Source organism: Lynx rufus, unplaced genomic scaffold (genome assembly GCF_022079265.1).
Source record: "Lynx rufus isolate CCGP_SWC_20201006 ecotype Redwood Valley unplaced genomic scaffold, mLynRuf1.p SCAF_5, whole genome shotgun sequence".
Classification (NCBI taxonomy): domain Eukaryota; kingdom Metazoa; phylum Chordata; class Mammalia; order Carnivora; family Felidae; genus Lynx; species Lynx rufus.
The window spans coordinates 37,407,043-37,430,363 of record NW_025814867.1 but is presented as its reverse complement, the minus strand read 5'-3'; the positions used below and the strand labels follow the sequence as shown (position 1 = coordinate 37,430,363).

The 23,321-nt window shown below is 36.2% G+C and overlaps 1 protein-coding gene across 1 annotated transcript in view; it reads left to right on the top strand.

The window, feature by feature from the left end:
* GK5 (glycerol kinase 5) overlaps window positions 1–23,036 on the top strand; it is a 74,861-nt gene extending 51,825 nt beyond the window's left edge. The window contains exons 11-16 of the mRNA XM_047099417.1: window positions 588–692; window positions 12,504–12,598; window positions 17,546–17,649; window positions 18,996–19,055; window positions 19,802–19,935; window positions 22,645–23,036. Of these exons, the coding sequence (XP_046955373.1) occupies window positions 588–692; window positions 12,504–12,598; window positions 17,546–17,649; window positions 18,996–19,055; window positions 19,802–19,935; window positions 22,645–22,799 (653 nt within the window). The 3' untranslated portion in view covers window positions 22,800–23,036. The remainder of the gene's footprint in view (window positions 1–587; window positions 693–12,503; window positions 12,599–17,545; window positions 17,650–18,995; window positions 19,056–19,801; window positions 19,936–22,644) is intronic.
* Window positions 23,037–23,321: the final 285 nt, after the last annotated feature.

The following is a 23,321-nucleotide window of genomic DNA, read 5'->3' as shown; positions in this document are numbered from 1 at the left end:
CTACTTAGGAACCTCCACAAATAAATGAGATAGTGTAGTTGGTTCTATTCCTCTGTTTCTAGAGACATAGACATACCTATGGATAATAAAAGCTAATGTTTAGTGTTCATTTTACATATCAGGCACTGCACTAAGTTCTTTTTATGCATTAACTCAGTTTATTCTCACAGTAGCTCTCTGAGGTAGACCATTTTACAATTGAGGAAACTAAGGCTAAGAGGTTAGAAATTTGTGAGACCACTGACTTCAGAGCCACTTTGCTATTTTTTTTTTATTTTTTTAAATGTTTATTTATTTTTGAGACAGGGAGAGACAGAGCATGAACGGGGGAGGGTCAGAGAGAGAGGGAGACACAGAATCTGAAACAGGCCTCAGGGTCTGAGCTGTCAGCACAGAGCCCAATGCAGGGCTCGAACTCACGGACTGCGAGATCATGACCTGAGCCGAAGTCGGATGCTTAACCAACTGAGCCACCCAGGCACCCTGCCACTTTGCTATTTTTTAAGAAAATCAAATTGTTCTACTGTAGTCATCTCTGGATGAATTATCTATTTATATTTGACTTATACTGTTTCTTTGTTTCTAAGGCTTTTATCCACTAATTGGGTGGAAGATTGGGCAAGAAGTTGTATGCTTAGCTGAAAGCAATGCAGGAGACACTGGTACAGTCATAAAATGGGCTCAACAATTAGGTAAGTCATAAACAGATTTCATAGGCCACACTTAAAGAATTCAAGAATGCCATAGGACTACAGATCAGTAGGGAATGAATGGATTGTTCAAATGAGACATAAAAGGAACTAGAAAATATAGGGCATTATTTTATTATACTGGGATAGTAAAAGGCTAGGCATTAAGGCCAGATACCATAAAGAAAAAGAATAATAAATTTACATAAATTATTAGAATGTGTAAGGAGAAGGATGCCATAAGCAAAGTTAAAAAACAACTTGGTAAGAACAATTTGTAGCATACGTCAGAAAAATTAATAAAGATGATGAAAAAAAGTGGAGGTACCTGGCTGGCTCAGTCAGTTAAGTGTCTGGCTCCTAATTAGGGCCCAAGTCATGATCTTGTGGTCATGAGATGGAGCTCTGTGTCAGGCAGTGCGGACCCTGCTTTGGATTCTCTCTCTCTGCCCCTCCCCAAGCTTGCATGCTCTGTCTCTCTCTCTCTCTCTGTCTCTCTCTCCCTCTCTCTCTCAAAGTAAATAAATAAACTCAAAAAAAAAATGACAAAAATGGACAAAGGACAGAAGTACAGATATCACAAATCAAATAACTATTAAAAAATGCTATTCAGAGTCACATGAGCTTGTGACTGTTGATCTCAGGGTCTTGAGTTCAAGCCCCACACAGGGTGTAGAGATTACTAAAAAACAAAACAAAACAAAAAAAATGCAATTCAATTCAATAATCAAAGAAATACACATCTAAAAACTGATGTCACCTGTAATTGGCAGAGATTAAGTAGTAGTTTGATGATGGTCAGTATTGGTGGGAATATAGAGAAAAAACTCTTCTTGTTTTCCTTTGTGATGAATGTTTTTTTAATGTTTATTTTTTTTTTTTTTGAGAGAGAGAGTGCAAGCTGGGAAGGGGCAGAAAGACAGATGGAGACAGAGAATCTGAAGCAGGCTCCAGGCCCTGAGCTGTCAGCACAGAGCCTGTTGCAGGGCCTGAACCCATGAACCACAAGATCATGACCTGAGCCAAAGTTGGAGGCCCAACCAACTGAGCCACCCAGGCACCCCTCCTTTGTGATGAATATTAACTGGTATGGCCTTTCTGGAGGACAAGCAGGCAATATGTGTCAATTTATAGAGTGCAGACCCTTTGGCCTCATTCTATTCTTTGTTTCCTAAGAAAACAATGGGACAGATATGCAAAGACGTGTACATGCATAGGTGTTTAGTGCAGCAGTTGGAAATAAATTCCTGTCTAATAATAAAGCATTACAGTATATCCATACAGTGGGACATTGTACGGTCACATGTAATGGTGTAGTTGTATATCTTACTGATGCAGAACGCTGTCTATGGCACATTAAGGAGGAGATGAAGCAGTTGCAGAACAGTCTATGTAAATATTTTTTGCTTTTATTTTACAGTTTTATTGAGATATAATCCACAAACCAAATAATTCACCTATTTGAGGTGTAAAATTCAGTGTTCTTTAGTATGTCTCAGGACGGTGCAACCATCACCACCATCTAATTTTAGAACATTTTTATTCCCCCTAAAAGAAACCTCCGTATGCACTGGCATTGACTTCCTATTCTATCCACCTCCCCTCAGCTACCATGGATCTACTTTCTGTCTCTATGGGTTTGCCTATTCTGGACATTTCATGTGGATAGAATCAAACAATATGTGGCATCTTGTAACTGCCATCTTTTACTCATCATAACATTGCAAGGTTCACCCATGTCATGGCATATATCAGTACTTATTTCTTTTTATTGCTGAATATTCCATTATATGGAAGTACCAGAATTTATTCATTCATCAGATGATGGACATTTAGGTTGTTTCCACTTTTTAGCTGTTGTGATTGACGAACAGCCTGTATATTACATAGCCTTGTTTCTCTGCTGTGCCCCAGTAACACAGGTCAGGGGACATTTTTTCCCTAGCAGTATCACTTTTAATTGCTACACGTCACATCTGTTTGCTCTGAGCGATCCCCTAAGACTTCCCCATGCTCATTTAAAATACCGAGGACTCTTATTTACTAGAAATAAGGAAACCGATTCCTCTCTGGTTATCTTCCCAAGAGAGATAACATATCCTTCATTAGAGAGAATGAGATAAGCATTTTCTCACATGTAAACTAATTTTAGGGAGTGAACAGATACATGTTACTGGTGATGAACAGGATCTTAGTTCATGGTCCTGCCTCTCTCTCCTCCTGGGGAAGAGAAGTGTGGCTTCCTGCTGAAGCTGAAGTGAAACCCAGCAAGAATGAAGCCTTGAGTTCTCAAGTAGACAACGCAGGCCCAGGGTCTGTAGAGGGCACTACCTGAGTGTTATTGGTGAAGATACTAGACGCTGCTAAAGACACTCTACATGTTTTCTATGGATCCAGCCTGCTGAGCCAGGAGAAAATTCCCTTATCATGTGGAGAAGAAAGGTGGCCTGGCCAATCCCTGGGTGAGCCTGCCAAATGACATCAGTACTGTTTGGTCTGCACTGCCCCTCTTCCAATCTGAGTGGGGAGGCCTAATCTTTCTCATATCTCCAGAAACCAGAGAGCCAAGGTTCGCTCCCCTACCTCTCACTGCCTGATAACCCCATAAGCCTGACCTGAAAGAGAGAACAGTGTAGGAGCATACAGCGCCCTGAATGGAAGTGACCAAGCTCAACAGGTAGCTCCTATGCAGGCAGAGAGGATGGGAGAAACAGAAGATTAAAATAACACCAACAAAAGTCAAACTTAAAGGGATGAAAGAAAATATTACAAAGAAATGTCTGGAAAACATAAAGAGTTTTGAGGAACAAAACCAAGATATGTAAAATGTAAAAAGAAATACTAATAAAACAAAAAATAGTGCTGAAAATCCAAATAGGAATCAGGGAAAATTTAAAAACAAAGAAGAGGAAACAAATAGAAGATAAAACTAAGAGGTAAGAGATACAGAGGAAAGATAAGAGAAAAAATATGTGAATACTAGTCTTTTGTGGCATATGAAAATGTAATTATGGAAATGGAGTTACAAAAATGTAAAAATTGAAGCGACAAATTGGAAATAAATTTCCATGAGCAGAAGAAAGACCTTACTACACAGACTGAAATAGCTTACCAAGTTGAAAAAAAAAAAAAAAGATAAACTAAGACAGTCCTATGTGTATGAATTATCTGATTCCCAAGAATAAAGAAAAGCTTCAAGATAGGAAGAGCCGTTTATTTCTAAAGAAAAAAACTAGACTGGCATGGAAGTAGTTGTAAAATTTAGAAAGTGGAACATGTACATATTAGGAAAAAGATCAAGGAGTCAGTAATCTGGTGCCAGGCTAAGATAGCATTCATATTAAGTACAAAAGGGACATTTTCTGGCCATGCAGCATATACTTTCTGAGGAAATTACCCAAGGAGGTACTCTAGCCAAAAGAAAATAGAGCAAAGATCTCAACATGGGCAAAGCAAAGTATATAATAAATAAGGTGTGTTTCAAAAAATAAAGTTTTTTATTCCCCAGTAGCAGGCCAGATTTTGTTCTTTATTATTTGAATTGGTCTTATACCAAACTGATAAAAGACATCTTACTATAATATAAAATCTTTATTTTTGTACATTAGGAACATAATGTACAAAAATCTCTTTAAGAGATTGAAATTAAGACTAAAAAGAGCCTCTAATTAAACTAGGCTTAAATATTTTATGTGTAATATATGGTTGTTCTATAGAAACTTTTCTGTTAAAAGTTTCAAAATGTATTCTGTTTTTGTTTGTTTATTTGTTTTTCCCTTCTTCCCATAAATGAGTTTAATTCCATGGTGTATAACTTCTGGGGTAAAGTGCTGCTCAAGAATAGACCACAAAGTGTGCATTTTTTCTGTTCTTCATTTTTTCTTTCTGTTCGTTTATCTTTTCATTTCAAGTTCAAGGAAATCTCTTTCTAAACACATATGCGTGGGTGCGCACACACATGCGCGCGCACACACACACACACACACACAAATCCTTTTCTCAGTTCCATACGTTGAAAAGCAATAGAGTGGAACATCTCATCCTATTATGTAATATGGTTAGAAATGAATAGCAAAAACAATATATAAATGGTACTTAGCCACGTGGAAATTTGAAATGTCTTTTCTTGAGTAGCATAGGGCCAAGGAAAACATTTGAAACATAATTTGATAGTGTCCAAAAAATATAGAAAATGACTATAATTCTGTAAGAACAGTACTTAGAGGAAAGTGATGAATCCTTATTAATAAGAAAAAGGAGAGAAGCATAATAAACTTCCCAGCCAAATAGTATAAGGATATACAAATTATAAAACTGAGAAATGATAAATAGTAAAATTGATAAACTAAATCTCTTTTTAAAATATCCAAGAATTGGTACCTATATATGTTTCACTGGGAATATATACAGTGAGGCATATAGTGAGAGAGAGATAAAAATGAGAACTGTTTTAACTGTTCATTTTGAAATAATTTCAAACTTAAAGTTGTAAAAATAGCAGAAAAACTTTTGTATACGCTTTGCCCCATATTTGCTTTTTTTTAAATTTTATTTTTTAAGTAATCTCTACACCCAACACGAGGCTTGAATGAATGTACAACCCTGAGATTAAGAGTTACACTTTCCACCAACCAGGCACCCCCCAGATTTGCTGGTTTTTAATGTTTTACCGTGATTGCTTTATCGGTCTACCTACCATCCATCCATCTGTCCCATATGCTGTGGGATAGATAAATATCTTTTTTTTTAAATTTTTAATGTTTATTTATTTTTGAGAGAGAGAGAGACAGAGACTGGAGGGGTGGAGGCAGAGAGAGAAGGAGACACAGAGTCTGGAGGAGGCTCCAGTCTCTGAGCTGTCAGCACAGAGCCTGAGGCGGGGCTTGAACTCACAGACCGCAAGATCATGATCTGAGCCAAAGTCAGATACTCAACCAACTGAGCCACCCAGGTGCCCCTAGATAAATATCTTTATAATTTCGTGAGCTCTTTAAGAATCTACTGCATGCATCATGCTCCTTTCCCTGTAGTACTTCATGGTGCATTTCCTAAGAACAAGAATATTCTCTTACTTATCTAAAGTATGGTTATAAACTTGAGAAAAGTTAACATTGGCTATACTGTAATACTTAAAAAAATTTTTTTAATTTAATTTTTTTTTATTTTAGAGAGACAGGGAACAAGCAGGGGAGAGAGGCAGAGGAAGAGAGAGAGAGAGAGAGAGAGAGAGAGAATCTTATGCAGGCTTCATGCTGAGCCGGGTTGGATCCCACGACTGTAGGATCATGACCTGAGCCAAAATCAAGAGTCAGATGCTCAACCAACCGAGCCACCCAGGCACCCCTTATGAAATTTATAATCCCTATTCCAATTTTGTCAAATGTCCCAATAATGTCTTTCATGGCATTTTTTTCCCATTACAAGATCGAATCCAAAATTGCTTAATGGTATAATTTCCTTTAATCTGGAACTGTTTCCTCAGCTTTGTTTTTCATGCCATTGTCATTTTTTAAAAATATAGGCCAGTTATTTTCTAGAATATCCTTTAATTTGGGTTCTTGTGACTAGATCCATCTTATGTAGTTTTGGCTGATATCATACATAAATGATAACTGTATCCTTCTTATAATATATACCTGGAGATGCAGGGTGTCCTTTAGTCTTCTTTTGGTTCTATTAAATTTTATGTGGGGCACCTGGGCAGCTCACTCGGTTAAGTGTCTGCCTCTTGATTTTGGCTCAGGTCATGATCTTGTGGTTTATGAGTTCAAGCCCTGCGTTAGGCTCTGTGCTATTAGCACAGATTCTGTGCTCTACCTTGCTCTCTGCCCCTCCCCCACTCATTCATTTTCTCTCTCTCTCTCTCTCTCAATAAATAAATAAACTTTAAAAATTTTGTTCACATGCATAAGATGTTTCCCAATTTCTCCATTGTATAATTACTGTTTTTACTTTTGTAATAAATAATATGTGGGGAGATACTTTGAAACTAGCTAGATACCCCATTTCTCATCAAATTTCCCCCATCCTCTAAATTTAGCATTCATTGATAATTCTTGCCTGGATCAGTTTTTATTCCAATGGTTGCAAAATGGTGTTTACTAACTCTATTATCCCTTCCGTGTTTAGTAGTTAGCATTCTATTGTGCAGTGAAGAGCTTCCACTTCACCCCTTTTATTTACTTATTATCACTATAAACTCATGGTTTCTTATTCAACAGGTTACAAATCTTATAGTTCTTTTTATTTTCATGTTCAGTTTGTCCTGGATTTAACCAGTGAAAATCTTCTCAAATTATCCTCTATGTCTTTAAATGTCCATATCTTTTTTTTTTTTTAACACTTTATTAGTTTCTGGCACAAGATGTTTTAAGCTCATCTTAGGTTTTTCCTACTTCCTAAGTGGAATTAGCCACTTTCCCAATAAGCCCTAATTCCTATGAGTGGAAAATGGTATTGAAAAATAATGATTGGCAGTGTGCCTGGCTGGCTCAGTTGGTAGAATGAGTGACTCTTGATTTCAGGGTCATGAATTCAAGCCCCACATTGGGCATGGAGCCTACTTAAAAAAATAATAGTAAAATTTAAAAATAAATAAATAAAGGGGCGCCTGAGTGGCTCAGTCAGTTAAGTAATTCTTTTTTTTTCTATTTTTTATAATTTTATTATTATTTTTCAACTTAAATCCAAGTTAGTTAACATATAGTGTAATAATGATTTCAGGAATAGAATTTAGTGATCCATCACTTACATATAACTCTAGTATTCATCCCAACAAGTCCCCTCCTTAATGCCCATCACCCATTTAGCCCATCCCCCCACCCAGCTCCAGCAACCCTCAGTTTGTTCTGTGCATTTAAGAGTCTCTTATGGTTTGCCTGCCTCTCTCTTTTTATCTTATTTTTCCTTTCCTTCCCCTATGTTCATCTGTTTCGTATCTTAAATTCCACGTATGAGTGAAATCATGATGTTTTGTCTTTCTCTTACTGACTTCACTTAGCATAATATACTCTAGTTCCATCCACATTGTTGCAAATGGTAAGATTTCTTTTTTTGATTGCCAAGTAATATTCCATTACATATATATATATATATATATATATATATATATATATATATACCACATTTTCTTTGTGCATTCATCAGTCAGTAGACATTTGGGCTCTATCTATACTTTGGCTATTGTTGATAGTGCTGCTATAAACATTGGGGTGCATGTGCCCCTTCTTTTTCAGGATTGTTTTGGCTATTCGGGGCCTTTTCTGGTTCCATACAAATTTTAGGATTGTGTGTTCTAGCTGTGTGAAGAATGCTGGTGTTATTTTGATAGGGGTTGCATTGAATATGTAGATTGCTTTGGGTAGTATCCAAGTGTCTGATTCTTGATCTCAGGGTTGTGAGTTCAAGCCCTGTGTTGGGCTCCATGCTGGGTGTCAAGCCTACTTGAATGAATGAATGAATGAATGAATGTAACAGCAGTGATTGGCAGCAGATTTCAACAGGGCTAGAAGTGTGTGTGTGTGTGTGTGTGTGTGTGTGTGTGTGTGCGTGTTTATTAACAATTTTTGAAATATCACACCTCCAATTCTAGTCTAGCCCCTAAGGGTCTTTGCTTGTCTTTTTATGTTCTATATTTTTATCTCTTCTACATAGAGAATTCTGGCTCCCAACAACATTGATATGCATTCATTTACTCTCCCTTGAAATATACACAAAAGATCTTCAGAATTACTAGACTGTCCCACTACAACAAACAATATTTACTCAAGATCCTTTGCAAGTTTTTTTCCCTTTAAGGGTATATGAGTATATGGTCAAAGAACACTATTCAAAAGTTACTTCGATTAGTTCTTACTCTTCTTCCTTCGACGATTTTATTAATTTGAAATAGAGTTGAGTTTGTTTCTGTTACCAGTTTTAGTTCCCTCCCCCCTGCATCCTTTTTAAAAACATTATCAATATATATTTTTTTAGATTTTTTACTGTTTATTTATTTTGAGAGAGAGATTGACCATGAGTGAGGTAGGGACTGAGAGATAGGAGGACACAAAGATCCAAAACAGGCTCCAGGCTCCGAGCTGTCAGCACAGAGCCCAACGCAGGGCTTGAATTCAGGAACCATGAGATCATAACTTGAGCCAAAGTTGGGCGCTCAACCAACTGAGCCACCCAGGCGCCCCACATTATCAATATATTTTTGATACGGAATTTTAACTTGATTCCCAAAGTCAAACTCATGAAAAAAGATATGCTGAGAGAAGTTGACTCCCTCACCTGTCCCTTCATCTGTCTCCCTACATCTTGTAATCATTAGTTTTTGGTTTATCCTTTATAAATTTCTTTTTGCAAAAACATTTGGGATACATGCTTTGTATTTTCCCTAATTTCTTACATAAAAGGTAAACTATATATGCTCTCTTGTACTTTGCCATTTTTACTTAATAATATATTCTGAGAATTACTTCTCATCAGTTCACAGAGATCTTCTTTATTCTTTTCACAGCTGCACAGTATGTGTATATACATAGTTTAGCCAGCCAATATCCTGTATTTGGTCACTTAAGTAATTTCCAATACTTTGCAAATACAAATAGGGTGCAATGAATAACCTTGTACATACGGATTTTCTTTTTGTTGGAGGTATGTTTTTACAATAAGTTCCCAGAACAGAGATTGCTAAGTCAAAGGATAAATACATTGTAATTTTGTTAGACATTGCCAAATTCCTCTTTGTAGGAACTGTGCCATTTTGCATTTCCACCAGAAATTTTTTTTTAAACTTTTTTTTACTGTTTGTTTATTTTTGAGAGAGAGAGTGCAGGGGAGGGGCAGAAAGAGAGGGAGACAGAGGATCAGAAGCAGGCTCTGTGCTGACAGCAAAGAGCCTAATGTGGGACTCCAACTTACAAGCCTGAGCCTGAGATCATGACCTGAGCCAAAGTTGGACACTTAACCAACTGAGCCACCCAGGTGCCCCTCAGCCAGAAATGTTTGATACTGTTTCCCCATAGCCTCTTTCCTCATTGAATCTTTTACATCAGTGAATGATCTGGTTGAATGAATTACAGAAGTTGGGAACTGAAATAGAAGTCTTATGTATTGTGAAGCTTTTGACCTTTTGCACAGTATCCTCTAAATGGCTCTCATATAAATGGAATCATATAAATGGATATTGGAATCCACAATATTTTATAAATGGAATCCTATAACCAGTTGAGAAGCTTTCTTTTGGTTAACCTAATGCCTTTGAAATTCATCCATGTTTTGTATGTATCAATAGTTCATTTTATTTAATTACTCAGCAATAATCTATGTTATGGATATACCACAGTTTGTTCATCCATTATCCTGCTGGAGGACCTGTGGGCTGTTGTTTCCAGTTTTGGGTGATTATAAATAAAACTACTATAAGTATTCATCTACAGGTTTTTATGTGAACATCTGTTTAATTTTTTAAAAATATTCCTAGGATAAATATCTAAGAATGGGATTGCTGGCTTGTATAAACATGATGTTATATGTGTTATATAAACATACACACAAATAAGTATGAGTTTATCTTTGTAAAACACAAAAACAAAAACCTGCCAAACTGTTTTTGAGAGTGGCCATACCATCTTGCGTTCTCACCAGCAGCGTGTGTGTGTGTGTGTGTGTGTGTGTGTGTGTAGTGTGTAGTGTGTGTGTGTGTGTGTGTGTGTGTTGCTCCAGTGCTCGGTATTGTCATTTTTGTCAGTTTGTTTTTTAATTTTTGCAATTCTAATAGGTGTGTAATGTTATCTGTCACTTACTGTCTGTTCCATAGAGACTCCTGAGTCCTGCACCTCAGACCAGAAAGGGGTACTTCTATGGAAGCACTTCATATGTGCACCCAGTGTATAGACCCAAGTGTTAGGTTTTAGGCTGTCCCTGATATCAGAGAAAGTGAAAACAGGAAACTCACCACTGGTGTGGCATTACTTCAAGTTCCCTGCCGGCCTTATTCTTTTGAGTCCTCAGATAGCTTTTCCATGCATTCCGTCAGGATTCTTAGTTGTATTCAGTGGGAGAGATGGAGTGAAATCTGCTTACTCCCGAAGATTTTACATTGTAAGCTCATTTGAGAAGAGTTTAAGTGGAAGATTACTTAGAGAAGTTCTTCAAGCAAGTATATTCATTGGAACAGCCAATGAAGAATGTAAATTAACTGTATTTCTTTTTTTTTTCCTGTTTCTTTGCCTGTCGCCAAAAAACTTTTCCTCAGACCAGCCATCCAGCCATTATTCCAAATTTTGATTGAAAAATTTAGACATTTAGGCATGATTTGTTTAAAGTATACATTTAAAAACCAATGTTATTTTTTAATAATTAGTTTTTGAAGTACTAGAGATATTTTGATGTGTTGTATGAACATGTTGACCAAATGAATATGATTTATGGATCTGATAATTCATTTTGAATAAAATTTATAGATATTATTGAACTAGCCTTATTAACTTGAGTTTTAACATAGGTGTTTCTTAAAATTTTCTCTTTACTCAATTATTCATTGTAAGAATAACAAAACATGCAATAAAATTAAAACAATTTTCTTGAGGCTGTACAAAGCCTTCAGTATTTATTATGACTGATTCTTGAGCTTTTTCATCTGATCTGTGCTATCTGTCCTACATGCTCATTCAGGAGTCAGTTCACAAACAAGGATATGCAACTGATGAATGAAAAGGATTTCAACTTTGTTAGTTAATAAAGAAACACAAAATCAAACCATCATGCAATCCACCAAAATAGCTAAAATGAAAAGCATAGACAGTATCAATTATTGGCAAGAATATGGCATAACTGCAAGTTTCATACTGTTGACAGGAGCCTTAATTTGGTATAACCACTTTGGAAAATGGTTTGGCAGTATCTTCTAAAGTTAGTCCTAAATTTGTAGACCCTAGGACTAGCATTACCATCCCTTGGTATATAACAAACAGAAACATACACATATGTTCACCCAAAAGAACGTCTGAGTGCTCAAAGTGGCCTCTGTATATTAGCCCAAAACTAGAAACTAACCAAATGCATATCAGCTGTAGAATAGTTTAATAAATTGTGTATTGTCACACAGTGGAATATTATACAAGGGTAAGAATGAAGTGCAACCACTTTTAACAATATGAATGAATTTCACACGCTTTATGTTAAACAAAAGAAGTTTGTATCTTGATCTGGATGTTGTTTACCTAGGTGTATTCACACTAAAAATTCATCTTGCTGTATACTTGGGATTTGTGCAGTTTTCTACATGTATGTTATACACTTCAGTAAAAATAGTATATTAAATTAATTAGATCTTGATTTTTTTTGTTTGTTTTTTAAAGATTGGCTTTTCATATATCTACCTATTACCGGCCCCTTATTGAACCCATTAGGTGGAGTAGTTTTTCACTTGGTTCTCTTGGTTACTATAGGTAGATGATTTTTTCCTCAGAAAGCTAGGATTGGTGTTATCTTCAGGAGAATAATTTATTTTAATGCCAAAAAAGCAGAGAATTGATTTTTAAACAGTCCAAATATCTTTAAAGGAAAAAGTAAGGCCTGCTGCATACAGAGCCCATTTAAGAAGACCTTCCATGGGCTCATAAACTATGCAGTGTGAGAGCCCAGATAATACTAGAGCAGATTGGCCTTGGTGTTGATGCTTTCAAGTGAGCGACCTTTCATACTGTATTCATAATAAATGTGGATGCAGGTAAATACTAGTCATATAACATAATTCTATTTGTTCCTCTCCAACCCCTCCATTTCATTTTAGCGTTTTTGTTGTTGTTATTTTTGTTTTTGCAGACCTTTTCACAGATGTTGCTGAGACTGAAAAAATGGCCAAAAGTTTGGAAGATTCTGAAGGAGTCTGTTTTGTCCCATCTTTTAGTGGATTGCAGGTATTTTTTTTTCTTAGTCAATGGCAATTAACAGACATTTCTCTCCTCATACCTACATTTAAAATTATTTATCTGCCACTCCCTTACTTGAAAGTTTGGGCACTGAGCAGTATGAAAGTGAAGGTATATTCCAGGGCTGAGAAGCTGTGACCTAGCATTAATTTCATGAGAAAGCAGAGCAAATTCAACTTAGAACTCCATCCTTATGGAAATGAAAAGTTGGTAGGTTTGGTATAGAACTTTTACATATGACTTAGCATTAGTTTGTCATAACCAAAATTAACCATTTCCCAGTGGGGAAAATGTATGAGTATATTGACATTTTTTACTTAGAAGAAGTTGAGAATTAGAAAAATAATGTTAAGATATCTCTCTCTCTCTCTCTCTGTCTCTCTCTTTCTCTCTCGCTCTCTCTCTGTCTCTCTCTTTCTCTCTCGCTCTCTCTCTCTCTCTCTCACTCACACACACACACACACACACACACACACACGTATGGGTATATTGTGCAGTTATAAATTTCATTAACTTTTTTAAAAATCAAATTTTCTTTTGGTTGTGGTGGAATATTGGTTACTTTGCCTAACCAGAAAGTGAACCCAGTAAGAGAAATGACTTTGTAATATTTGACTTTGTAATTATTTGAAAGATCTATGGATATTGCCTTTGATTTTAGCGTATTATTACAAAAGCTTTTTAAAAAACTTTTAAGGTATATTATTATGAACAAAATTCCTTTTTTTGGGAAGCTTATCTTATCCTTTTAATCATTCTTTAAAGATTATTTCCTTTCAAAAAACAAAAATTTCTCTTCTAGTCCATGCTATATTCAGGCAATTAGTTGAAGTCCAAAATTTGAAAGTTTGGATAATATAATGTAGAAACTGGTGGAAAAGGATTAAATCAGAGTGTTTCAAATCTCTAAAAATATAATATTTCCAAACTAGACATTTAAATGGACATTATTTTTTTAAATTTTTTTAATGTTTATTATTTTTGAGAGAGAGAGAGAGGGGCAGAGAGAGAGGGAGACACAGAATCTGAATCAGGCTCCACTGAGCTGTCAGCACAGAGCCCGACACGGGGCTTGAACTCACAAACCACGAGATCATGACCTGAGCCGAAGTTGGACGTTTAACCCACTGAACCACCCAGGTGCCCCTGGGCATTATTTTAGTATCTGTAATAATTTCCTTCTATGTACTTTACCCTGAAGGACTAAAAGTTTATAAATGACATAATAGAGATTGCACTAGGTCCTCTTTAGGGTAATGTGAGGAAACTAAATAGCATCCATCATAGGACAGGGGGCGAAGAGTATTTGTTGGATTGACATTTCAGGAGGAAGCTTTAGATGAATAGTTGTCATCAGCCAAGGTAGTTAGGCTACTATATATTCTTCCCTTTTGAAATATTTGCTGGGGACTTTAGTAGTGACTTTATCTTGGCAGCTGTCTTTAACTTCTGCATCAATCCATATGTCTGTAAAAATAATATGAAATATATGATAAAAAGTATTACTAAAACCCAAAAGATCAGAGGAAACTCTCACAGATGCGGTTTTTAATTTCACGTTAATAAAATATGTCCCTTCCCTGCCATGATTGCAACCTGGCAATCTGGTGGGTTTGAGAAGGGTGGAGGAGGACTACAAACTCAAGTATTTCCTAATGTAACACGAAACTCTTAAGTAGAAACCGAAAGTTAATTCAGACAATAGTGTGTTGATTCTAAGCTGTTTGGAAAATAGGAGGGAGATTGCTGATAAACTGCCTATGTCAACAACTAAAGAAAACGAGGGATTGGCAGATGGAAAGGAAGGGTCAAGTATCTGTGATACTGCCTTTAATTTTAGAATATTAGAACTGCCTTTAGTTTTAGAGCTCACAGTTCGTGAGTTCGAGCCCCACATTGGGCTCTGTGCTGACAGCTCAGAGCCTGGAGCCTGCTTCAAATTCTATGTCTCCCTCTCTCTCTGCTCCTCTCCCGCTCATGCTGTCTCTCTTTCCTTCAAAAATAAATATAAATATTACACAAAAAATTAAAAAAAAAAAGAAGTACAGTGTTCTTCTGGTCCCTGTGGTATGGAAGCTTGGCAGTCCTCTGGATAGCTACAACTGAAGCAATTTGCCCAGCAAAGAGGCAGGTTTGTTACAGCAACCACAAAATAAGTAGAAAGAACTTCTCAGAATTGGTTATGGTTTGGGAGAATTAATTTACAATAGAAGGGAGAATTCAGAAGGCACAGAAAGGGGATATGAAGAAAGTCAGTAGTGGGAAGGGGTTTGGTAAGCAAGAATAGTAATATAAAATTTGTAGTGAACTATGTGTCAGGCACAGTTCTAAATGTCATGCATTGTCTCATTTAATCCTCAGTAACTCAGCAAGGCAGAAGATACTCTTATCATCCCGTTCTGAAGATGAGGAAAGTAAGATTTAGAGCTGTTAAGTCACTTGCCTAGTCTCACACAGCTAGTGAGCAACAGAGCTGGTTTTGGGGCCCAGCTGTTCTGACTCCAGAGTCCAGGTTCTTAATTAACTCTTCTGTTGTACTGGTTCATGGTATAACATAAAATATGAGAACGGGAAGACACAGTAGATGCCTTTAGGTTCAAGGTTGACAACGGGCAAGAAGCATGTTGACATTAACCATCTTACAAGTACCCAGCAGTTTAGGCTAAGATACCCATGGTGACAATGGCCTGCCGAGGCTGGTAGTCTATGCCTTGGGCAGGGGTCTGCAAGGTTAGCTCAGGGCTCCAAGCAAAACTTTACAGAATCTCCCTGTTCCTAGTTGGTTGATGGTCTGGGAGGCTTACTCGAGGGATTGACAGTGACGGATTGAAGGTGTGGCTGGAGGCTGTCTGCCCTGTTGAGATGTGACCAGACCTAAAGGACTTCCCAGTGTTTTTCCTACCATATCATCCCAAAGACAGATTCACTTGGACTAACTAATGCAGGGACATTATAACCTATAAGAAATGTTTAGGTGTCTATGGACTTTATTACCCCCTCAAATTGACCTACTACTAATTATAAATTATGTCCATAGCTGTTTTTACAAAAGTCATTTCAGGCCGGTCATACCAGGATTTTATGTGGTGTATTAATTAGAAGGAGTAATTTTTATGCAGAAAAAAAAAAACCATAGCACACTACTAGGCACTAATACAGTATTCTACCACCTGATATAGACCAGTGTTACTGTATAAGTAAGCTTTTACTGAGTGGATCACCAAAACATGTTAATATATTTGAAAAATTATCAGGATAAAATCACAATAGGAGGAAAATCATAGCTACAGTACAGATAAGATGTAATATGGAATTTCTTCAGTTAAATAATGAGGAAAAGTATTGTTTGTTCATTGACTGAACAAGTGTGTGTTGATTCCCTGTGGGGGCCAAATGCATTGCAAGGACCTGGAGACACATAGGAAGTACATTAAATGAGTTTCCATGGGGAAGATAGAGTTTCAACAAACATCCACACAAACATATGTAGCTATATATACATGATATGAAGCAAAGTTCATCAGGCTCCGTAAAAGCAATGATGGTGGCTTGGCCTTGTCTCTGGGATCAAAGTTTTCCCAGAGGAATCTGAGCCAAGCTTTGGAAGAGGAGAAGGATTAACTAGGAGAAGGGGTAGTAAAAAGTTTTCCAGGTAATGAGATGATTTGTCAAGGCCCTGAAGCTAGAAGGTGCTTTTCCTGGGGACCATCATTTTCTGACAGCACTAGCACGTCCCTCTGTCATGACCTGTTATCAGATGTTGGAACTGTTCTTCTGTATGTTTCCTAGTGAGACCATAAGCTCTGGCAAGGGTCTTTGTTCTTCATCTTTGTGTCCTAGAATTGTCTTGGATTTCTGGGGATGCAATGAATACAAAATTCATCTGATAGATACATAATTCCACCTCAGGACTTTGGCTCTTTTATTTTTTTAATGTTTACTTATTTTTTGAGAGAGAAAGAGCACAATTTGGGGAGAGACAGAGAGACAAGTAGACAGAGGATCTGCAGCAGGCTCTGCCCTGTCAGCCCAGAGCCCAGTGTAGGCCTCGAACCCATGAACCATGAGATCATGACCTGAGCCGAAGTCGGACGCTTAACTGACTGAGCCACCCGGACGCTACAAGACTTTGGCTCTTTTAAAGACAGATGTTAGGCTGGGTCATTTCTCATATTAGGCAATATGACTATTAAGCTAAGAAATAGAAGAGTTTAGTTTGAATGTCTGACAAAATATTAGGTATAAGTTACGACACTGAAAAACATACATTCTGCATTATGGTTTTTTACTAAGATTAACTTATACCCTCAAAAAGCTACTTTACAAAGACAATTTCAGTGTAAAAACTTCACACGTGGAGGAAAGGAGAAATACTAGAATTGCTTTTCATTTCCTCTTGTAAGGCTAGATATTTAATAAGTTGTTACTCTGCTTTAGTCCCTTATCTTTGTATGAGCTCCAGCAGAAGGTATAGCTAAGTCCAATATCTATAACTCAACCTTGTTTAAGTCCTATTAGAGAGTTATCCTAATAGTTAACATGTTTAGAGACTGTCATTTATTTTAAGACTTCTTACCTCTAAGCATTGTTGTTTTTTTTTTTTTTTTTTAATTTTTTTTTTTTTTTCAACGTTTATTTATTTTTGGGACAGAGAGATACAGAGCATGAACGGGGGAGGGGCAGAGACAGAGGGAGACACAGCATCGGAAACAGGCTCCAGGCTCTGAGCCATCAGCCCAGAGCCTGACGCGGGGCTCGAACTCACAGACCGCGAGATCGTGACCTGGCTGAAGTCGGACGCTTAACCGACTGTGCCACCCAGGCGCCCCTAAGCATTGTTTTTTTCTAACATGGCTATGTTTTTATTGCATATGTCTTTAAGTCCATAGATTTAATTTAGAACAATAATAAAAATTGTTACTATCTCTTCTTTAGGCTCCATTAGATGACCCCTATGCATGTGCCTCTTTTATGGGTTTGAAGCCTTCCACCAGTAAATACCATCTTGTACGAGCAATATTGGAATCAATAGCTTTCAGGTACCAAAACCGGCCTTAAACTAACCTCTCCCCATACAGTATTGCCATTTGCTTTTATTAATTTCTCCTAAACTGAATTATGAAATTTCTTAATTTTTAAAATGTTTTTATTTATTTATTGAGAGAGAGTGCAAGCGGGGAAGGGGCAGAGAGAAAGGGGGACAGAAGATCTGAAGCTGGCTCTGTGCTGACAGCAGAGAGCCGGATGTGGGGCTTGAACTACGAACCCGTGAGATCATGACCTGAGCTAAAGTCAGACGCTCATCTGACTGAGCCACCCAGGCGCCCCTGAAATTTCTTAATTTTGAATGAGCATTTATACCTTTATTCATACTGTTTATAACATAATTATTGCTAATTTCCTTAACATCTTTTTTTTAATATTTAATAGTACCAATACCACTTAGATCTGATATCTGAAAATAGAATGATTTTTAAAAAATACAGTTGACCCTTGAACAACATGGGTTTGAACTGTGCGGTCCACTTATATGTGAATTTTTTTCAAAAAATACAATATGGTACTGTAAATGTACTTTCTTTATGATTTTAGTAGTAACATTTTCATTTCTCTAGCTTTCTATTGTAAGAAGACAGTATGCAATACATATAACATACAAACTCTGTGTTAACTGACTTATCAGTAAGGCTTCCCACCAGTAGTAGGCTATTAGTAGTTAAGTTTGGGGGGGGAGTCAAAACTTACACAGATTTTTGATTTTGTGGTGAATTGGCACCCCTAATCCCCGTGTTATCCAAGGGTCAACTGTATCTAATTTCTTATGCATAAAAGATTTAAAGTTTGGACTTTCAAAGGTTTTTGTACGCTTATTCATAAAGGAGAATTCTAAATATAATGCTCAAAGATTAAATCACCAAAATTACTTTTTTGTATATTTCCCTGTGATCTTTTCATTATGGCACATTTGTAGTTTATTAAAATTAAGAATGTGGCTGTCATGAATATGGAACACTTGGAACATTTAAAATAAAAATTTCTGATTACAAAATGATAATTTCTTATTTGATGAATTCTATTAGGTGTTATGCATGGTATGTCATCTTTATAGCTTTCTATTAAATGAATGGTTGCTTTAAATTTTTATTTGTAGGAATGATAATAGATTAAATTTAATTCTAAATGAAAAATATGGTCCCTTTTATCAAGGTGAAAAGCCCAAGGCCCCATCTAATATCAACTTCAGTTAACATAATATATTTGTTTTCTTTTGCATATTTTATAAATATCATATATATAAAACCACAGTTTTTTCTCAATTTGAAAAGAATAGGGAATTATCATGATATGAATTTCTTCTAAACAGTTATCTTGATTTTTTGACTAGAAACAAACAGTTATATGAGTTGATGCAGAAAGAGATCAATATCCCTGTGACAAAAGTCCGGTACGTAAACTTTGTTTCCAATAGATTTAATTAGAAATCAAAGTGAGTGGTAACTGCTATTAGTGCTTTCATCATTATGACTATTCAGGATTAAAAATATACATATGCCTACCTTCTTTGCAACAAAATTCTTGGTCATAGGAATTTGGAGAGCAAAGGGAAGCTAATTTTGGATTTATAGAGAATATAACACAATATAGAATTTAAGATGATCTTAACACCCAGATGTATATTATAAAGATCTGTTTTTATTTTTTTTTAAGATTTTATTTTTAAGTAATCTCTACACCTAATGTGGGGCTTGAACTCAAAACCCCAAGATCAGGAGTTGCACGCTTCACCAACTGAGCCAGCTAGCCACCCCTATCTTAAGCATCTTTAAAATCTCTTTTTCGGGTGTGTGGCCATCTTTTTGACATGGAAACATCAAATTTTCTTTTCTGGGATGTCCAAATGAATTTTTATGTTGGCTTAATTTACTTGGCCTATTTTAAACTAGTCCCAGGACAAACAGGACAGGTGAGAAAATTGATGTTAGGAATAAGGAAAAATGTTTGAAAATTACCTAGCAAGGCCCTTTATTTATCCTCAGGTCAGTGCCAAGTGATATAATTTTGGAATTAAAAAGTTGAGCTTAAAAAAATATCAAGGATCTAAAAAATTATATGTGGCCCTTTTAAAAAGGATGAATAATGTTTTTATGCATTTGTTGGAATAATTTATCTCAAATATCTTGCTCCCCACAGGGCAGATGGAGGAGTTTGTAAGAACGATTTTGTCATGCAGATGACTTCAGACCTGATTAATGAGAAAATTGAGAGACCTGTCAACACAGACATGTCGTGCCTTGGTGCAGCTTCTCTAGCTGGCCTTGCTGTTGGTATGTGTGGATTTTATAAAAGTGAGAGCTGTCTTGCAGGCTGTTTCTTGCCAATAGCATTTCTCTTCCCAAATGACAGAATTATAGAGAGGGTCTGGAAAACCTTGGTGTCCAGTAAGCTCCATACACAGATGCACATTACTCACAAAATATTCCTGTGACCTCCTCTATGGATGGTCTGGTTGTACTTCTTCCATCCTCGTTTCACTTCTTCACTCAGAATTATGAGGCAGGGAAAATTAATTCTCAGCCGCTCTGTCTTCTGCAAAGGGAAGGTCTCTGGGTAGACTTTCTGAGTAGATAGGCTTTTCTTTGGCATTAGGAACCACTCCATTCTTTCCTTTATTGAAAATTGGTTGAGTACCTGCTGCATGACAGGGTACTGCTGGGAATAAAGAGGTTTAAACAAGTAGTCCCTGCTATGGGAGTCTCTAGGTACAGTCAGACAAGTCAACAAATTATTATACTTGTGTGTTAAACCTGGCGAACAGCCGTGGCATTAAGCAAGTGGTATAGGCTCTCCAAGGAGGCTCAGTTTTGAAGGAGTTAGCAGACAGGCAGGTGAGGAGGTGAGGAGCCATAAGAGCTAAGTGGTCTAATAAAGAAAGCACCTTGTGCCAATATCCCAGCCCTTTACGGTAAGTGCTATTAGAGGAACAGCAAGATGGAAGGCTGGAGAGGAAGAGAGGTCCAGTTGGGGTGGACTCCTCATAAGGAAGAGTTTGAACTTTATCATGAAGGCACTGGAGAGCCACTGAAGAATTTTAAGCAGGGGAGGGACATGGACAGATCTGTATTTGAACAGATCTCTTTGGCAATTAGTGAGAGGATTAGTTGGGAGGGGTGAAGAATGGACTTCAGTCAGAGGGCTCCCTAGGAAGCAACATTGCTGCCTTAGGGCACTGGGAATATTTAATGTGTTCCTCTGTGGAAGGGAAGAGTGTTCATACAAAACAGGATATCTTACAGTTAAAATTTTTAGGCTAATATTTAGCATGTTAAAGTTATAAATCCCCAAAGCATGAAATCTCGTAAGTTCAACTTAAACCTTATTCTACTAAAAATCTGTTAATTTTGAATAAAACTACACCAGTCACTTTCATTTGTTCATTGATTAATGTGTGGTAAATTTAAATTGAAGAAAATAACTTTCTCTTAAATAATCATTCCCATTTAAAAATTTATTAAATTCCTTTGTATATTTCAACTAATATAAATTTAATACAGTTGATTTTCTTTTTAATAATTGCATATGCCTAACTGAGCAAACTTACAAGTGTAACTAAAAAAGTCTTCTCAAGAACTTAAACAGCTTTTGCAAAATGAAGAAATTAAGCTTATATTTACAGTAAATCAAATGCTCATAAATATTCTAATATTATTTATAAGGTAAATCACATTCTTCTGTACCTTTTCATGTTGTAAGACTAAAATGTCAGATTCTCTTGAACATTTTAAATATACTTTAACAAACACATACAAATTTGTCTTAAACATAATATGGTGGCTTGAGCTTTATCTGTTTCACTTTTGTCTATATTGAATTTCAAACCTTTCCAGTTCACAGAGACTTCACTGACTACAGAGAGCAGTTTTACTGTGTCAGAGAAGTGGAGATTTCTGGTTGGACTGCTTCTCTTTCAGAAATCTGAGACTTGAAGGCTATGCACATCTTCTGTATATTCAAAGTTCACCTAGAAACTGAGTCTATTTGATACATATTTTAAAAAATTACTTCAAAAAATATGTACATCCTTAGTAAATAATTCTGGAAATAAGGATTTTAAGAACATGCTTATTAATTTCCTGACTAGACTTATCTAACTGTACTATACTAATAAAAACCATTTTTGAGTCTTTTAATAACTTATATAAATTAGTTAATATCTTTAAGTATAGGTAAGTCTAAAATGCTGACTTTGTAAATTAGAAAGAATGTGACCTGACAAAATTTTAGAGCAAAGAATTTTGTGTCGGCTTTATTGGTAACAGACAATGTATTTCATGAAGATTTGTCAACTATGTTAGTACTTCAAAGTAGGTAAGATATACCTAATTCACAAGACACCTCAATCGCAACTATGGTCATAGCTATAAATGTGTTTTCTTGCTGCTTTTTATTATAAATCACACGATCCTCTTTGTGAAGAACAATATATGCCAAAGCAATATTATCATGATGAAATACAGTAGTTTGAAAAAGACACTACTTATTATATTCAATCCCAACTTTGGATTTACGAGTATCCCAGGAGTTGCCTCATACCTCAGGATATATGACAAAAATCTTAATTTATCTTTAGTTTTTTAATTATGTAAAAAGAAAGTATACTCTTTCTTACTTGGTTTTTGTGGAGGGTTTTTTGTTTTTGTTTTTGTTTGTTTTCAGGGTTTTTTTTGTTTTTTGTTTTTTTCCTTCTAGCAAGTTATGAAAGTAAATGATGACAGGGTCAGGTTGCTCTAGACATGCTTTGGCAACATGCCACACAGAAATAAAGCTGATAGTTAGAAACAAAAGATTGTGAAATCCTGGTGTATTTATTCCTAGGGATAGTCAATCTAACAAAATTCAAAAGCAGCAAAATATTTTGGATTGTGTTTTAAAACAATAGTTGTTTATCTGTGTACCAGTTCACATAGGTTTGTGGATAAACTTTATGGACTCCTTATTTGCCTTAGAATTTGAGAGTAATTTTTTTCTCCCTATAGGGTTTTGGACTGACAAAGAGGAACTAAAGAAACTGAGGCAAAGTGAAGTGGTTTTCAAGCCACAGAAGAAATGGCAAGAATATGAAATGAGTATGGAAAACTGGGTCAAAGCAGTGAAACGCTCCATGAATTGGTATAACAAGATGCAGCACTAAGTGGAATGGTTGGTTGACGTGACATGCAGATGAGACACAGCTCAGGGATAATAACCAATACGACGATGACTGAGAAGATTTAAGATGAGCTTTGCAACCTGAGAGAAAAAAAAAACAGTGCTTTTTTGAAAACAAAACAAAAAATCCCTCATTTTTTAATATAAACCTTGGTAAATTGTAAGGCAACAGTACCTCAAAACTTTGTATCTTCTGTTTTATAGTAAATTCCAAAGGACATTAGCCATTTCCAGCCATATTTTTACAGCTATGGGTCCTCCTCCTTTTTATACGGGGTCAGTTATCTATACAAACATTTGCTATCTGAGTTACTAGTTCTGGGCCAAGCACCGTTCATGTTTTGTTCCAAAACTAAGTGACAAGTGTTCCTTTAATTCTTTAAAATTAAATGGGCTATATGAAGTTCACACAGCTAGAAAGAAAGAATGAGGAAATGCCGAAATTTTGAAACATTAATATTTTATATTTAAAACTATAATTGTTCTGTACTGTATCCAAATATGA